Source organism: Mya arenaria, chromosome 9 (assembly GCF_026914265.1).
Source record: "Mya arenaria isolate MELC-2E11 chromosome 9, ASM2691426v1".
In the NCBI taxonomy this organism is placed as follows: Eukaryota; Metazoa; Mollusca; class Bivalvia; order Myida; family Myidae; genus Mya; species Mya arenaria.
The window spans coordinates 38257614-38275892 of record NC_069130.1 but is presented as its reverse complement, the minus strand read 5'-3'; the positions used below and the strand labels follow the sequence as shown (position 1 = coordinate 38275892).

The following is an 18279-nucleotide window of genomic DNA, read 5'->3' as shown; positions in this document are numbered from 1 at the left end:
AAAAGAACGAAAAGCTCTGTTTTCACTAATGACCATCATTCTACGGTTTTAAGGAACAAAAACCTCTGTATTCCAGTCACAAAGATCAAGAATGAGACAAATGTTGCCATCAAGATCCCCTCAGACCAGGAGAATAGTAACACCATCAGAATAGAAGGAGAGCCAAACGGCGTCAAACAGGCGAAACAAGAACTGCTGGAGATGGCTGCTAGAATGGTTGGTCCATATTTGTATTTGTGTTTATATATGGTTGGCACAGCAATTATTTAGTAGTATTCAAATTGTCCTTGAAAGAAGAAACGGTCTGCAGTTTTAGAATAGTTGGTCATGAAACTTGTTATTATACTTCATTTTTGAATGATTTCTGACCCAATACCATTCACTTGCATTGAAAGTTTTGTATGCTATATATACATCAACCATTATGTGCATTTGTAAAACCATGGTTTGATACACACTGATGCATATGGCCTTAAATGTTTTTAAAATATCAAATTAAAACACTTATAATGGGACAGGTGCTACCAAAAATATGGAATCATATTTTAAAATTAGGTTTTTGAATTACTCTTCAGATTTAAGTTAAAGTATTGTACATGTATTCTCTGTTGTTTTTCCAGGAAAACGAGAAATCACGGGACATTCTGATCGAGCAGCGATTCCACCGGATGTTGATCGGGGCCAAGGGAGAAGGCATTAAAGCCACAAGAGACAAGTTTAACCAGGTAAAGATTTGCCTTAAACTTCATAAAATTAAACTTGATAATCACATTTGGACCACATAAATAGGTGTTATACATATTAGTGCTCCAGCTGAGTCGAAAAGAGCAGGGTGCTAATTCAGAAAGGCCACTTGTAATGCGCATTAAATGAGCCTTAATGGGACACATGCAATGGCCAATGTTCATTTCTTATTGTGTAAGTGATGTAACTACTTTCAATATTAATTATTTGTTATTACACCGTAGATGTTATCTTTACTTTTAGTGTGAAAATTATGCATATTTATTATTTTTATACTTATTTCTGAAAATTGACTCTTGTCAAAGAAAAGGGCTTAGCAGGGTGTAGTAAAATGGCTGCAGGGTGCTGGAAAAGGGCAGCAAGTACCCCACCCTGCCTAGCTGGAGCACTGTTTATAACTTGGTTTAAACAGGTTTTTTTCATGGCAGAAGAACAACGAATGACATATAAATGGATGATTCAATGTCACACATAATATTTTCTCCTTGCAGGTACAGATCACGTTCCCTGACCAGGGTAAGAAAAGCGATGTGGTGACCTTGCGAGGGCCCAAGACGGATGTGGACAAGTGCTTCCAGTACCTCACAAAGATGACGCAGGATCTGGTATGTGCTATAGCTTGATGTCCTTCTGTAAATTAAAAATTTGGTACTAATATACTATATTATGTACTATATGAAACTTGCATAAGTTGTCCACTGGCTATCATTAGACTACTTTGTACATTGAACTGTATGATTGGTAAGTAAAAATCCTTGGATAAATGTTGACCTAATCTTTTCAATTAACCATGTAATCTTTCACAAAATCCAGATTGCAAGCAACTACCAGGCCCAGGTGCACATCTTCAAGGATTTCCACAAGGTTATCATTGGCAAGGGTGGAGCCAACATCAGAAAGGTAGGAGGATCAATATATATAATTATAGACAGGAATAAGCTCTGACAGCTTGCATAACATTGCAGTCTGCTCAAAAATACAATTGTGATGTGCTTGAAAAAATCAGATGACTTATTCAGTTTGGAATATAAAATGTTGAAACAAGTTCAAGACCTATGTCCAGTGTAGCATGCATTCAAGAGATTTTACAAAACTCAGGTTTTTAGGTATGAGCATTTCATGCAGTCTGACAATACACTTTTGAGTTCTGTAAATCAGTGATTTGATAATACTATACCTATTGGCATATCCTTATTTCTATCTCTGAGAAATTTTCATTAGCTGTGTTAATTGAACACAGTATTGTGGTTTTATACTCGAATCTTGTTGAGTCAAAAACACATGAATCTTAAAAAAGAAGACTATATTAACAAGACAACATTTCTGCCAAAGATTTTATTAAAAACTCTGGGATCTTTTCCAAATAAGTCAGACTATGTACTACAATTATGTAATAAGTGAAAGTGGTTTATTGGTGTCCACCTCTCACTCAAGCAGTTGTAAGATACCAGGTGAATGGTTTCATGTTATTCCAAATTGTCTGGACTTTTCAAAATGGACACTAGTTCTTGGCTGGTATTCATTTAACATCAAGTAATTTCTTAACTTAAGTCATTTTTTTTAATTTTCAAAATCAAATTAAATGAAAAATGTGTTTTTAACATAAAAGTAGGTATTTTCAATCGGCAATGCCAATAAAGGAATTGAGAAATTATTAAGCCATTATTGGTTTAAATGGTTTAAGACATTACATGAATACGACCCCTGGTTTCTATGCATGAAACAGACCCCATCATGAGTCGATAGGGCTAAATCTTTCGGCTTCGTCACAATCTATGTACACGGATATGGTATCTCTGTTTGCGTACTGTATGTGAATAAATCTTATGACCTCCTTTTTTCAGATTCGTGAAGAGACTGACACGCGTATCGACTTACCCAACAAGCCCTCAGACTCCGACGTAATTGTCATCACAGGGGTGAAGGCTAACGTGGAGGCAGCCAAAAAGAGGATTGAAGACATTCAAAAAGAGCTGGTTGGTGTTCTTATAATGATAACTCAGCATTCATGTCGGACACATTTTAATAACTGGGCTTGAAATAAGCCACTGATTCATGAACGTGACAAACAAAGATATTGTAAAAACAGTCATAGATGTACTTGATCAGTTGATCACAATATTTGAGAGCATGTCAGCTAGTTCAATCAGATATAGTATTGATATAAATACTGATGTCGTCATACCCCTTAGGGTTGATGCAAAATAAATGTCAATTTTTCTCCATATAACACAGTAGTGGATTGTCATTACATTTTTCATGTTTTCTATATACAGTAGACCAGGGGGTTGTGGATATATTTGCTATTTACACTGTTTACTTGCCAGGCTAACATCAAGGAAGTGTCTGTGGAAGTCCCGCACAAGCTGCACAACTCCATCATCGGGGCAAAGGGCCGTCTGATCCGCTCCATCATGGATGAGTGTGGTGGTGTGATCATCCGTTTCCCTCCAGAGGGCAGCACAAGCGACAAGGTGACCATACGGGGACCAGCGGAGGACGTGGACAAGGCTAAGACTCAACTGCAGGAGCTCTCCAAGCAAGTTGTGAGTTGCGAGTATTATCTGTTGATTATTGCCGATTTATGCAATCATTTTTGTTTTTTGAATTGATGGTACAAGTATGGAAAGTTAAATACCAGGGGCGGTATTCATTAAACTTCTTGTAGTAATTTTCCTAACTTAAGTCACTTTCCTTATTTTAGTATCTCTTTAGTCATATGAAATAATACATAAAGGATCTAAAAAATACATTATTTTTATTGGCCTAATTGAAAAAAAAAAAATCTTGAATGTTAAATCACTAAACACATTTCTTTAAATTTTGCTATCAAAAATTTAAGAAATCAACTTAAAAGTTAGGAAATGACTGAAGATGCTTAATGAATATGGGCTTAGTTTAAAATGTGGTTGAGTTAAATTAAAATTGTATTAATTGTTCAGGCAATTCATGTTATGTTGACCTTTTATTTGCATAGTCATGTTATGGCTCTAACTTTTTCAAATTTAATTTTCTATAAAAGTACTATAGTACAAAGAGTTAAGGGCTATTCCATTTAAACATAAAACCCCCCCAGTGGAAAGGCACTTTTATAATAAACCAACCCAACAAAAGCAAATTTACCCTTTCATGGTAAAAAAAAAAGATACCCACCCATATACTATTTAAATAAAAATCACCCCCCTGCCCGCCCGCCCCATGGGTTATGGTTACTGGTTTAGCTCTAACCTTAACATTCCAGCAAACCACCAGCAATGTTGAGGAGATCCGTGCTAAGCCAGAGTATCACAAGTTCCTGATCGGTCGAGGAGGTGCGAAAATCCGAAAAGTACGGGAAAATACTGGCGCTCGAATTATCTTTCCGGGACAGGATGATCAGGACCAGGAACTGATCACAATCATCGGAACCAAGGAGGCTGTTAAAGAGGCCAAGGCGGAAATTCAGGGGCTTATCAAGGACCTTGTAAGTTATCAGACTCTTGCCATTTGAATGTTTTGTTTTAGGTCATGACTTGAAAGTTAGTATGTTGTGTAGAAATTCAAATTGTTATCTATACACTAAAATGTTAAAGATATTCAGTTCACTGTCAACTCGCATTACAATTCACATTACAAAACCATGGTCAAAACACCGCTTAACATTTGTTCAAGCTTGTGACTTTTATTCTTGATTTGTTCGTCATGAAAACATTATATCATCATACATTAAGATTAAACCTTAAAAATAAATGAGAAAAAAAAATGATTAAAGCTTATTTCTCAGTTTTGCAACAAAAAAGTATAAGTACAGAGAGTCTTTGGGCCCAAATTTCAGAGTCCAGCCCTTTAAACACTTCAGTGACATCAGTTTTCTTCCAATTCTAGGATAACATCGTGGAGGGAGAGGTAAACGTGGACCCCAAATACCACAAGCACTTTGTGGCTCGACGGGGTGAGGTTCTACGCCAGATAGGGGATGACTTTGGGGGCGTGACCGTCAGTTTCCCCCGCAGTGGGGTGAAGAGTGACAAAGTCGTGATCAAAGGGGCCAAGGACTGTGTGGAGGGTGCCAAGAAGAGAATACTTGAGATCGTGGCTGACCTGGTCAGTACTGTGGATGATAGTTATTCTTCTTTATTATGTAGCAAGAACTATAACTCTGGCACTTTTTATTGTTGTTTTGTACCCTTTATTTATTTTTGCTCTTATATTAACATTGCTGGAGACATACTGGTTAACAACTTCTCAAAGCCCAAGGACCCTTAGGGGCGATGACTCCCTCGGTCTGTATTCAATTAACGCTTTTGTCATTTCCTAGCTGAAGTCACTTTTATAAGTGTTAAGTTTCTCACCTGATATATGATATAATAAGCTTATAATATCTGTAGTACTTTCATTGATTTTATTCAGAAATACATACTTGAATGTAAAAACACTTTAGTTATAATTTGTTAAGTTAAGAAATGACTTAAGATGTTTGTCGAACATCTCCAGATTTTGAGCTAAAGGAGAACATTTCAATATGTATATCCGGTTCTTGCTAAAGGGTTTTGAAAGGGTGCTGCAGCCCTGTCCTTTTTTGGAAGCACCCTCCTGCCCTCATGGAGACCAATATGTGCACCCTCCTGCCTTCAAAGAATCAAATGTTTAAGATGGTCAAATCTTTCTTAAGTTTTGATTACAACTTGAAATATGATTATGAATTCAAACAAACTTTACTTATTTAGTAGATGAAACCTAATATTACTTAAAATGAGCAATTTCTAACATTTCTATGAAATTCATAATTCTTTAATTATTCACTGCCTGATACAATGTGCCCTTTTGTTCTTCAGCACCCTGTCCCTTTTCTGCATCACCCTGTCCCTTTTCTGCAGCACCCTGTCCCTTTTCTGCAGCACCCTGTCCTTTTCAAAAACCTGGCTGAAACCTTAGTATAAAACTTCTGCTAGTATTTAAAGTCCAATTTGAATAACAAATAAAAAAATCTTTACCAACAGGAAGCCCAGGTGATGATAGAGTGCGACATCCCACAGCAGTTCCACCGTACCGTGATGGGGGCCCGCGGATCTAACGTTCAGGAAATCACATCAACCTTTGATGTGCAGATAAAGTTCCCTGACCGACCCATTGCTGACAAACCACCAGCAGAGAAACCAACCAATGCAGGTATGGACAGAACACATTTTGCAGTTCTAATGAGATTTCGGTGTTGTGTTATGCTATATTTATAGTAAGAACAGAAAGAATGCAATTTATTTTTAGCTCACCTGTCACGTAGTGACAAGGTGAGCTTTTGTGATCACTCTTCGTCCGTCCATCCGTCCGTCCGTCCGTCCGTCCGTCCGTCCGTCCGTCCGTTCACAATTGCTTGTGAACACAATAGAGGTCACAATTTTGACCTAATCTTTATGAAACTTGGTCAGACTGATCATCTCTATAAAATCTAGGTCAAGTTCGATATTGGGTCATCTGGGGTCAAGAACTAGGTCACTAGGTCAATTAGTAGAAAAACCTTGTGAACACAATAGAGGTCACAATTTTAGCCTAATCTCAATGCAACTTGGTCAGAATGGTCATCTCTATAAAATCTAGGTCAAGTTCGATATTGGGTCATCCGCGGTCAATAATTAGGTCACTAGGTCAATTAGTAGAAAAACCTTGTGAACACAATAGAGGTCACAATTTTAGCCTAATCTCAATGCAACTTGGTCAGAATGATCATCTCTATAAAATCTAGGTCAAGTTCGATATTGGGTCATCCGCGGTCAACAACTAGGTCACTAGGTCAATTAGTACAAAAACCTTGTGAACACAATAGAGGTCACAATTTTAGCCTAATCTCAATGCAACTTGGTCAGAATAATCATCTCTATAAAATCTAGGTCAAGTTCGATATTGGGTCATCCGCAGTCAATAACTAGGTCACTAGGTCAATTATTAGAAAAACCTTGTGAACACAACAGAGGTCACAATTTTGACCTAATCTTTATGAAACTTGGTCAGACTGATCATCTCTATGAAATCTAGGTCAAGTTCGATATTGGGTCATCTGGGGTCAAAAACTAGGTCAGTAGGTCAATTAGTAGAAATACCTTGTGAACACATTAGAGGTCACAATTTTAGCCTAATCTCAATGCAACTTGGTCAGAATGATCATCTCTATAAAATCTAGGTCAAGTTCGATATTGGGTCATCCGCGGTCAATAACTAGGTCACTAGGTCAATTAGTAGAAAAACCTTGTGAACACAATAGAGGTCACAATTTTAGCCTAATCTCAATGCAAATTGGTCAGAATGATCATCGCTGTAAAATGTAGGTCAAGTTTTATATTGGGTCATTCACGGTCAATAACTAGGTCACTAGGTCAATTAGTACAAAAACCTTGTGAACACAATAGAGGTCACAATTTTGACCTAATCTTAATGAAACTTGGTCAGAATGATCATCTTAACATAAGCTAGGTCAAGTTCCATATTGGGTCAACCCAGGTCAAAAACTAGGTCACTAGGTAAATTAGTAGAAAAACCTTGTGAACACAATAGAGGTCACAATTTTAGGCTTATCTCAATTCAACTTGGTCAGAATGATCATCTCTAGAACAATATAGGTCAAGTTCGATATTGGGTCATTCGCGGTCAATAACTAGGTCACTAGGTCAATTAGTAGAAAAACCTTGTGAACACAACAGAGGTCACAACTTAAGCCTAATCTTAATGTTACTTGGTCAGAATGATCATCTCTATAAAATCTAGGTCAAGTTCGATATTGGGTCAATTACCGTCAATAACTAGGTCACTAGGTCAATTAGTAGAAAAACCTTGTGAACACAATAGAGGTCACAATTTTAGCCTAATGTTAATGCAACTTGGTCAGACAGAAATGTTCCTTTGGTGGTCCTTGTTAACTCAAATTGCCCAAACCGTTCTGGTCCGCTGCACAACATGGCCATCAGAGCTAAAAATAGAAAAATCTTTAAATGACTTTTCTTCAGAAACCGATGATTGTATTTCTATTTAACTTGGCGAAAATGTTTGTTAGGTGGCCTTTGCTTGAGCCTGTAGGCCAGTGCAGCACAGGCACTGATGTGCCTCTTGTTTGCAAAAATCTTAAAAATATGTCACCAATGTGCTACTATTCAATATAATTTCATGTTCTCATTTGCAATTGGCTGACTACTATTGAACGTTTCACATTTGTACTCAACAGTATGTGCAGTCTACACAAATAATAGTGTACATATTTGTACATTTTTGTTAGCCTATCTGTCTGTCATAGTTACCTTGGCACAAGAATACTATTACTGACACATTTAAAACATTCAAAAACCAAAGAACTTAGAGCTCAGTTGTTTCCTGGAAAAAGTAAAAATGTTGTCACCAACTACATTGTGTCTGCATTGATGTTATCATTGTCATTATTGATGTAGTTCCCATTCACTTACAATTGTGACCATCACCTTCATGTTACCTTGACGTTAAAAGTCCAGTGTTAGAACTGTTAATGCCCTCAGTATTTGCAGCTAATACCAATCCCTATTCAACAAAACATTTCTTCATATCATTCCCTTGAACCCATCTTTTCCATCATACTTTTCAAGGTTTGTTCCCACAACTTTTTGATGCATTCTGTTGATTTTGAAGATGTTTGTTTTTATAGAAAATTTGGCACAAGTAAATGTTTAATAAACACATTAATAAAACCCTTTGAAGATGTTGTTTGTATTTTGTTTGCTCATTAATATACTATGACAACTTCCATTCATTCATGATTGTTAACAACAAAGTAAACTTGTCGCCTGGTGGCATCCATTAATTACTAACAATTAAGGAAGAACCAGTAACTCAAAATATTGATGCATTGCAATCCTGAAAGTCCCAATAGTATGGATCGATGGCAGGTAAGCGATACAGGGCCACCATGGCCCTATGGTTAGCTCACCTGTCACGCAGTGACATAATGAGCTTTTGTGACCGCTTGATGTACGTCGTTCGTCAACATTTTGCTTCGAACAACATCTCCTTAACCCCTTGGCCAATCATGATGAAACTTGGCAGGGATGTTCCTTGCATGAAGCTTTACCAAAGTTGTTCAAAGACATGGATTCCATGCGAAACTCTGGTTGCCATGGTAACCGATAAGAAAAACTTAAAAAAATTTCTCCTCCAAAACCACAAGGCCTAGAGCTTTGATATTTGATATGTAGCATCACCTAATGGACCTCTACCAAGATTGTTCAAATTATGCCCCTGGGGTCAAAAATAACCCCGCCCCGGGTCACGTGGTTTACATAGACTTAGATATGGAAAACTTAACAAATCTTCTCCAAAACTAGAAGTCCTAGGGCTTTGATATTTGGCATGTATAATTACTTTATGGACATCTACCAAGATTGTTCTAATTATGCCTCTGGAGTGATAAGAGGCCCTGCCCGGGGGTCGCAAGTTTTACATAGGCTTATTTAGTGAAAAGTTAAAATCTTGTCTAAAACCACAAGGCCTAGGCATTTGATATATGGTATGTAGCTTTACCTTGTGGTTCTCTACCGAGATTATTCAAATTATGCCCCTGAAGTGATAAGAGGCCCCACCTAGGGGGTCACAAGTTTTACATAGGCTTATATAAGGAAAGTGTTTAAAAATCTTCTTGTCTGAAAATGCAAGGCCTACGCATTCAATATTTGGTATGTATCATAACCAAGTGGTCCTCTACCAAGATTGTTCAATTTATGCCCCTGGGGAGAAGAGGCCCTATCCTGGGGGGAGTCACAAGTTTTGCATAGGCTTATATAGAACAAAAAACTTCTTGTCTAAACCAACAAGACATTGGCATTTTATATGTGGCATAACCTAGTGGCCCGCTACCAAGATTGTTCAATTTGTGCACCTGTGGTGAAAAGAGGCCTCACCCTGGGTGTCACAAGTTTTACATAGGCTTATATAGGAAAAAACTTTAAAATTTTCTTGTCTGAAGCCACAAGGACTAGGTCTTAAATATTTGGTTTGAAGCATTGCCTACTGATAGGGTCATTTGGGGTAAAAAACTAGGTCAGTGGGACAAATAAAAGAGTGGCCTCTAGGGGCCATACTTTTCATTGGATCTTTATGATAATAGGTCAGAATGTTCACTTTATTTAGCAAAGCTACAGGTGAGCGATACAGGGCCATCATGGCCCTCTTGTTATAATATTGAAGGAGCTCTCCTATGTGTACATCTTAATACTGGGTACCTTGATCAGGGTTAAAATATGGGCTATCTGAGCCCGATTCCATTCATCAGGGACAATGTAAACCTTAATCAGTGATGATGATAAAAAGACCGTTAAAGCTGCACTATCACAGATTTACCGTTTTGACAACTTTTTAATTTTTTGTATAGGAATGACATAATTTTTATGTTAACATCTGCAAACCACTGCTTTAAGACTGCTGACAAAAGATCAAAGAGCATATTTTCATATTTCTGTTCGTAATGTAATGTTTTATTATCAATTTTTAAACTTAAATATAAAAATCTGCGAACAGATTTTTTGGTCCTTCATACTCAAAGTAAATTTTCAGGATTGGAATTATCGGTCATTATCATTCAATCTTTAAACATAACATCCTTTATAACACTAAGCTGAAATATCATCTCAGGGCACAGAAAGACTGTACAAATATAGTTCATATCATACAAATATAGTTCATATCATGCGTTTTCTGTGTCAACAGGCACGTTATTTTCACTCTGTATTACCGGTTTCATTTTTGCAGGCGATGCAGGTGATGCCGCTGATGCAGGTGAAGCACCTGAGATGGTAAATGGGGAAGCTGTGAACGGCGAGGTGAAGAGGAACAACATTATCACCATCACTGGCAAGGTGGATGCGTGCGAACAGGCCAAGAAAGCTTTACTGGTAAGGTCTTGACTTTTACTTTTATAACTTTTACAGTGAATCACTGTTTATATCAAGTTGGAAGTCTCGAAACCAAATTAATTAAAAGTATTTAAGCAGAAATCAAAGAAAAATTCGGACAACAATGCCACCAGACAAAGCAATCCCTAAGCATCTGCCATGCTGTGCATACCACACAAAATCTCATGAAGGGCATTATAAAAGTGAAAGAGTGATCATGATCAATAGAATACGCCCATCAATTTAATAGGTCAAAGGTCATTATGGTGACTTTTACTACAAAAATTACAAACACTTGTTTCTATCTATAGCTTTTGAACCACTTAAAATCTGCATTGGGTATTGTCTATGTGGGTCAATAGGTTAAAGGTCATGGTCATGTTTACTAGAAAAAAAACTGGGCATTTAAGACAGACGACAAATGCAATTCAAAGAAATCTTTGGAGTTAAGAACTTATAATCTATCATTGTAAATTATTAAATTATTGAAGATAAAAATTATATCATGCAAGTATTGACTTCCCTGAGTGGTAAATGCGTATTAAGGGAATACTGTCCACTTAGGCTGACCTTGTAAACCAAGAGTTGACCAGATGCACTCGCCCCCATGAGGAAGTCCAGATTTACTTTTGTATGCTGAAAAAGATTTCCTCTCATATAATTTGATAACCACAACTATACCTTGTGTTTTTGATAAAATGCATATTGTGTAGGCCTTTGAATACCATGTTATGTGCAAACATAGAGGACTTTGTTATTAGTAGAACTATTTTTAGGAGGAATGATGTTGGAAAACAAGACATTTGATACCTATTATGTTTTTTAATCATGGCAATTCATAACCATTATTTTATTGTTTGCAGGACCTTGTGCCAATCACGAAGGAGGTGATTGTTCCGTTTGACTTCCACAAGAACATAATTGGCCAGAAGGGACGTGACGTGCGCAAACTGATGGATGAGTGTAACGTGAACATTTCCATACCACCGCAACAGCAGCAGAGCGACGTCATTAAGGTATGGAAGCTTTGATGTGTTTTATTTGCTCGTTTGATTTTGATGAAAGACAGAACTTGATCATTGTCATGATTTTGATGAAAGACTTTATCATGGTCAATGTCAAGCTGAAATCAGTAATGACTGATGGTTAATTTCGAATTATAACCTAATATTAAATATAGATTTAACAGTTTAAATGAAAGAACCCTTTTATAGTTCATATGAATCACTCTAACTACATTTCCTTGGCAGACACCACAGTTCTATTTCAATTCTAAGAGGGTAAGAGTCCTGTGGCAGGGATTGAACCTCTAAGTTTTTGTCGAGTTAACAATGGGCAGGGTGTCTAAAAGTTTTAAACTTCAATCAGCCTTGGTAGCATACAATAGGACCCCCCCCCCCATTAAATGAACAAATTTTAGACTGATTTTTTACCATTTTCTGTTTCTGAAATCGGTCCAGCTTGGTCAAAATTGGTCAAGACCAGCAAATTGTTGGATTTTAGAAGTCCTGTATATGCATTATGGCTAAATCCATCTGAAATAGAATTTTGAATTGTATACAAAGCAAATAAATAATGAATTTTACTGATTTTAGGTGACAGGTCCACCAGCAAATGTACAACGGGCCGAGGAAGCCCTTGCAGCCAAGGTTAGCGACCTTGAACTTGACAAGGAGGATCGGCTGCTGAAGAGCTTTGAGATCAAGGTTGAAGTGAGTCCCGACTATCACCCAAAACTCATCGGCCGTCGTGGGGAGGTGATTAACAAGATACGCAGCGACCACGATGTTCGCATTCAGCTGCCGGAGAGAAATGACGAGGACCAGAGCGTGATTAGGATCATCGGCTACGAGAGGAATTGTGAAGCAGCACGTGATGAGATCCTTCGTATGGTGAAAGATTATGTAAGTGACTAGAAACAGCAATTTTTCTGAGGGGTTTGAAATCAGTATTTATGGTATTATTACTTACCCAGCTTAATGGGCATATTAATATCTAAGGTTCTAAATTTCCTATGTGAGAATATTGACCCGGTAGTCATTCCTGAGAAATAAATCTTTTTTGTATGGAACTTTCTCAAAATACAGTTGTAAGCTTCTCTGTTTTTCGAAAGCTTTGCTGTCATCAAAATCTCTTATAATTTTCAAAATCTCTCATAATTTAAATATCATTCAAGACTTTGTACACATGCTCGAAATTACAACTTTCTTAAAACTCTCAACTCCATTAAATGGCAACATGTTGATAATTGTCATTTTCTTAACTGTGTGTGCATTCTTAATACTGGCTACTAATACATTTGCAAAGATATGTAGCAATTTAACGAAAATATGATGCAAACATATTTTCAGTTTTTTAATAAAATAGTTTTAACATTGAAACAAGCCCATGATATACCCATAAGAACACTGTTGCTCTGATAACTCCTCACTGAGTAAATTGCAGCTCTCATATAATGAGGTGCCACCAAGGATACCCGTAATTGTCACCAATTTTATCAGTAAACCTTATTCATACTACAGGAGGACCAAGTTCATCTTGAGGTTCGTGTAGACCACCGCATACACTCCCGCATCATCGGGCAGAAAGGGCGCGGTGTGAGGCGTATCCAGGACGACTTCAAGGTGGATCTCCGCTTTCCTCGGGGTAACGACGACAAAGACATACTCGTTATCAGCGGTGCTGAGGATGACGTCTACGAGTGTAAAGACCATCTTCTCAACATGGAGGAGGAATTTGTAAGTTTTCAAAGACATTTTGTCAAAAGACTTGCCTTAGCCCAAAGCTCAGTCTTGTAAGATCTGCATGATGGATCTGGTAAAAATAGAACAACATGATTACAGTTAATAGCAAAAGGTACGGAAATTTAGTTTACAATCTGGTAGAAGCTCGCACTCATTTGCAAAGTCTGGTATGTCTGTGATTACAACATGATGAAAGTTCAGTTTTTACAGAATTAAAACCTCATTGTTTTGCTTTTAGTTGCAAGATATCATCGATGATGAATACCTGAAGAGCCTTCAGAAGCCCAGCAGGATTGAGCCCGAGAGACCCAAGAGATCCGAGAACCCGGGCTTCTACACTAAGAATGCCCCATGGGATAAGGACGATGGCTCCGCCCCAGATACCAGCAGCACGTCAGAATTTCCAAGCTTTCCTGGTGCTACAGGGGGCTCGGCTGTTGCTCCGAAATCATCCTTTGCTTGGGGACCCATGCGCAGAAAGTGAGGAATATCTGTGCAATTTTAATACAGCTATATCAACTTAAGAGTCCTCATTTGTTTATGCAGAAACTGTTTGCAAGGGTTTGGATTTAGCTGCTCTGTTTTGTTTATGAGGTATTTTTATTACTTTTGTTGATGATATTCCTTTTTACCAGTTGTTGCCGAGTGATTTGTGTTTGGTTAAATGCATTTAAAAGAGGATAACAAGATTTTACAATACACTCAACAAAATTAGTAAAGGGCCACCTACTGGTATTAAAACAGTTGTTTTATTTACATTCAGTAACCTTTCAAACAGGCTTTAGGCAGAAGTCTGCTGATCTATATCAATATTTTAACATTATATATCAGTAGTATGAGTGACCCTTAATTAATTTTGTTGAGTGTATATCATTATTTTCAAATGATCAGGTAAAAATACTGACGATAATTTAAGAATAAAGTAATGCATAATTTTGAATGTCGAAGAGTTTACCCAGTGCATACAGATGCTGTTTTTATGCCAAATATTTTTGGTGTCGGTGTTTTAAAGCACATTTTTCATTTCATTTTTAAGAGGCCGGGATAAACTTTGCTAATTTACAGTTAATATGGGTCGCTTAAGAACTTTCAGGTTATACTCATTTTCAGGTTAGCGAAGTATCAAATAACGCCATAATTTGCTAGAAGTTTAAAGTCATTATTTCTGTTGTATGTTTGTAACTAAAGACAATCAAGTACACCAATTATGTTGTCTTTAAATTGCAAAACACACATTTCTTTTTGATTTATATAAATGTTAAGAATTATTTAAGATGTTAATTAGTGGCATACATTTTTTGAAAAATGCCTACCGGTATCAGGATTTATTTTTAGTGTTTGTTTGGTATGTATTCATTGTTTACCGAAGTTGTATTTCAATGAGGTTGTTTTAAGAATAAAAAGAGAATTATCCTAAAGCTAGTCATAAAAGTAATCTTTATTTTTGAGCTTTAACTGGTCTGCTTGGCATGTTTAACCCGGGCTTTCTAAAACATAATTCTGTGTTATATAATGACCAGTATGAAACACTAAATTCAGCATATGGCCAGCATAAAGGAATAGTTTGTTTGGCGTTCACCTGTCTAACCCTTATATTGATGTGTTGGTAGGTTTTTTTTGTATGTTTCTTTTACTACTAGGACCCAAACCCTTCATTCGGTTTAAAAAAAAAGTAAAACAAAAATGACCTACGAAAAGGCGAAACAAACTACTTTCAGGTAGCCAATATTTTTGTGATTCAGTTGGGGAAAGCCAAGCAAACTTTCATTAATTATGGCCTTGAAGTTCTATTTTGGTCTGAGAAAAAAATATTAAAACCACGAAAAGAATGAACTATTTGACGAAGTTTGTTTGTATAATTGTATAGTTCAGGCTTGACCTCTGTTTTATTTTAATGATAGATTTTAATCATTATCAATCAGCCTAATATTGTACGACACTGCTGTAGTTACATTGGATGAATGTCAGAGCAAAAATGAAATACTTTGGATTTTATGAACTTATTTATGCATGAAATATTTACACCAAATATTTCAAATTCATTGTTGTTGTCCAGTAATCGTTGACATTTGCAGGGGTTTATTAGCTCGGGATTGATAGTAATTTCAAGATTTAGAGCTTTTTACTTCAAACTATTGTACACTTATAAAGATCATTCTGCGGATACGTCAAAAACAGTAGCAAACACCAATAACTTCGGAAAGAATTTCAAAACAGGGTCCAAGCCCCTTGACGCTTTTTGGGGCATGAATCGCTCAAACTCCCGGCTATTTTTGTCAGGATTGGCAGTTATCGGCCATTAGAACCCCTGCACAGCTGATATATGCATTTCTCTGTGTGCAAATTGTGTATAGATTAGCAAAAAGGTTGTACTAGATTTTTGTATTAAAATTCAATGAATTGCTAAATGTCAGTTAAATGTCCTGTAATGCTCTTTTTCGCCTGTTTTTTGTGAATGAATTAGAGGGCTCAATGGAAGAAGGTTGTGACTCCGAATAAAAAAAATAAGGAGTTACCTCCACCTTGCTTTGATTCCTCAAAAAATGATTTGTTAATGAGAATATAAACTGTTGAGTATTTTAGTCATATGTTTATCCTTAGTTTAACAAGATATTGTTAATGTTATGTTTTTCAGAGCAAGTTGATCGTAACTGTTTTTTTTATTTAAACTTCGCTCGCATGATTTATCAGTTAAATTGTAGTTATATAAATGACGTTTAAATGAAATTATATAAGTCAGTGGTACTGTAGATGACTTAAATTTTCGTAAGGTCTTTTTTCACATTTTTGTTCTTGTATATTTCACACAGTTTTAAATCTGTGACTTACAGTATTGAAGCATCTGAATGCAATGGTACAGAACATTGAATATTTTTCTTGGTCATTCATGGATTCACGAAATATCCCAAAAATTTACGTTCACAAAATGCAGTGATTCTTAATTGAAAAGACCTGCTTGATTCTGCTCAATAGATGTTGAATGAAAAAAATATATGCCTCTGAATAACAACTGTTTGAATAGTGAATTAATACAACATGACCAATGTCATGTATTGTAGAGTTTCAAAAGCGAATTACTACAATTTGTTAAATGTAATGTATTCCCCCCACCACCCCATCCCATACTGTGTAGTCTTAATGTTCTCTGGTTTTGAAACCTAATATGACCCATTTTTAATGCATGAACATTGGTTGGAGGGAGATCATAGTCACATATTGGTCTGCACCATTTGTTATTACATGTGACACATATTGTTAAGACATTCATGGAGGGATCAGGGCTAAAGGGACGTAACTCCCTGGATTAGTATATGGAGTTACGTCCCTTTTAAACTGAAACCTCAACACATATTGCATGTTCTTTGTGTTCATTATTTTACTTGAGTTTGGAATTTTTTACCACGGTAAACTCTGACCCAGCTTTACGTCTAGGGTGATTTACCAAGAAACTTTGGTTCTAGCTTATGTGATAAAATAAGTATTTATTAACGGCAAAGTATATTATGGTAATAAATTGAAACACAGGTTTATGCATTTCATTGTTCACCCATGTATTTTAAATGATTCTAAATGAATTGTATGTTATGTAAATTGCATTATATTTTGGAATAAGGATTTTGTTGAGATAGTGAGCTCTATCTGATGTACTATGAACGATAATGTGAATACCACAGTATAAATAATTAAAACTTGAAAATTAGAATATGCTTGTTTTGATTCCATCTGTTCGGCACTGTTGGATGGTTTCTCTTTTGGATTGTTGCCCTTTATCAAAAGGCGCTGTTGGATTGTTGCCCTTTATCGAAGGGCGCTGTTGGATTGTTGCCCTTAATAGAAAGGCGCTGTTGGATTGTTGCCCTTTATCGAAGGGCACTGTTGGATTGTTGCCCTTTATCGAAAGGTGTTGTTGGATGGTTGCCTTTTATCGAAGGGCGCTGTTGGATGGTTGCCCTTTATCGAAGGGCGCTGTTTGATGGTTGCCTTTTATCGAAGGGCGCTGTTTGATGGTTGCTCTTTATCGAAGGGCGCTGTTGGAAGGGCGCTGTTTGATGGTTGCTCTTTATTAAAGGGCGCTGTTTGATGGTTGCTCTTTATCGAAGGGCGCTGTTTGATGGTTGCTCTTTATCGAAGGGCGCTGTTTGATTATTGCTCTTTATCGATGGGCGCTGTTTGATGGTTGCTCTTTATCGATGGGCGCTGTTTGATGGTTGCTCTTTATCGAATGGCGCTGTTTGATGGTTGCTCTTTATCGAAGGGCGCTGTTTGATGGTTGCTCTTTATCGAAGGGCACTGTTTGATGGTTGCTCTTTATTGAAGGGCGCTGTTGGATGGTTGCTTTTTATCGAAGGGGGCTGTTGGATGGTTGCCTTTTATCGAAGGGCACTGTTGGATGGTTGCCTTTCATCCAAGGACGCTGTTGGATGGTTGCTCTTTATCGAATGGCGCTGTTGGATGGTTCGTCAAATAAATAAGGGCCCTGTTTAATGGTCGCCCTTTATCGAATTGCACTGTTGGATGGTTGCCTTTTATAGTAGTAGAATAGGTAGAAAGTAATATAACAGAAAGGTAACAATAATATAATCATACTTATTGAATATGAATTTCTTGAGATATTAATGATACAGGTATGATTTAATAACACATTTTTTTTAAACACTTTTGATGACATATGCACAGGATTACCTGTAAAAGTGTGCAAGAGTATTTCTAACAGAGTCATGTCTATATTGTATAACATGTGAAACCCAGAACCTGGGGCGCGTTTCAGAGACGATCGTTAAGGCGATCGTTAGCTGATTTTGGTAGTACGACCAAAATTACCGATCGGCACCGTTTCAGAGACGCAACGTGCACCTGCTTTATCGTTAATTTTGCTCGTAAACCTACGACCAGTAAGAGGCACTCGTTAACTT

At 36.9% G+C, this 18279-nt stretch overlaps 1 protein-coding gene across 1 annotated transcript in view; it reads left to right on the top strand.

Annotated features, from left to right (window-relative positions):
* Positions 1–17069, top strand: part of LOC128246700 (vigilin-like) — a 31095-nt gene extending 14026 nt beyond the window's left edge. Inside the window, exons 10-23 of the mRNA XM_052965051.1 lie at positions 77–216; positions 621–725; positions 1236–1349; positions 1558–1644; positions 2589–2720; positions 3072–3290; positions 3986–4207; positions 4609–4827; positions 5724–5892; positions 10480–10622; positions 11486–11638; positions 12218–12526; positions 13145–13360; positions 13605–17069. Of these exons, the coding sequence (XP_052821011.1) occupies positions 77–216; positions 621–725; positions 1236–1349; positions 1558–1644; positions 2589–2720; positions 3072–3290; positions 3986–4207; positions 4609–4827; positions 5724–5892; positions 10480–10622; positions 11486–11638; positions 12218–12526; positions 13145–13360; positions 13605–13850 (2474 nt within the window). The 3' untranslated portion in view covers positions 13851–17069. The remainder of the gene's footprint in view (positions 1–76; positions 217–620; positions 726–1235; positions 1350–1557; positions 1645–2588; positions 2721–3071; positions 3291–3985; positions 4208–4608; positions 4828–5723; positions 5893–10479; positions 10623–11485; positions 11639–12217; positions 12527–13144; positions 13361–13604) is intronic.
* The last annotated feature ends 1210 nt before the right edge of the window (positions 17070–18279 follow it).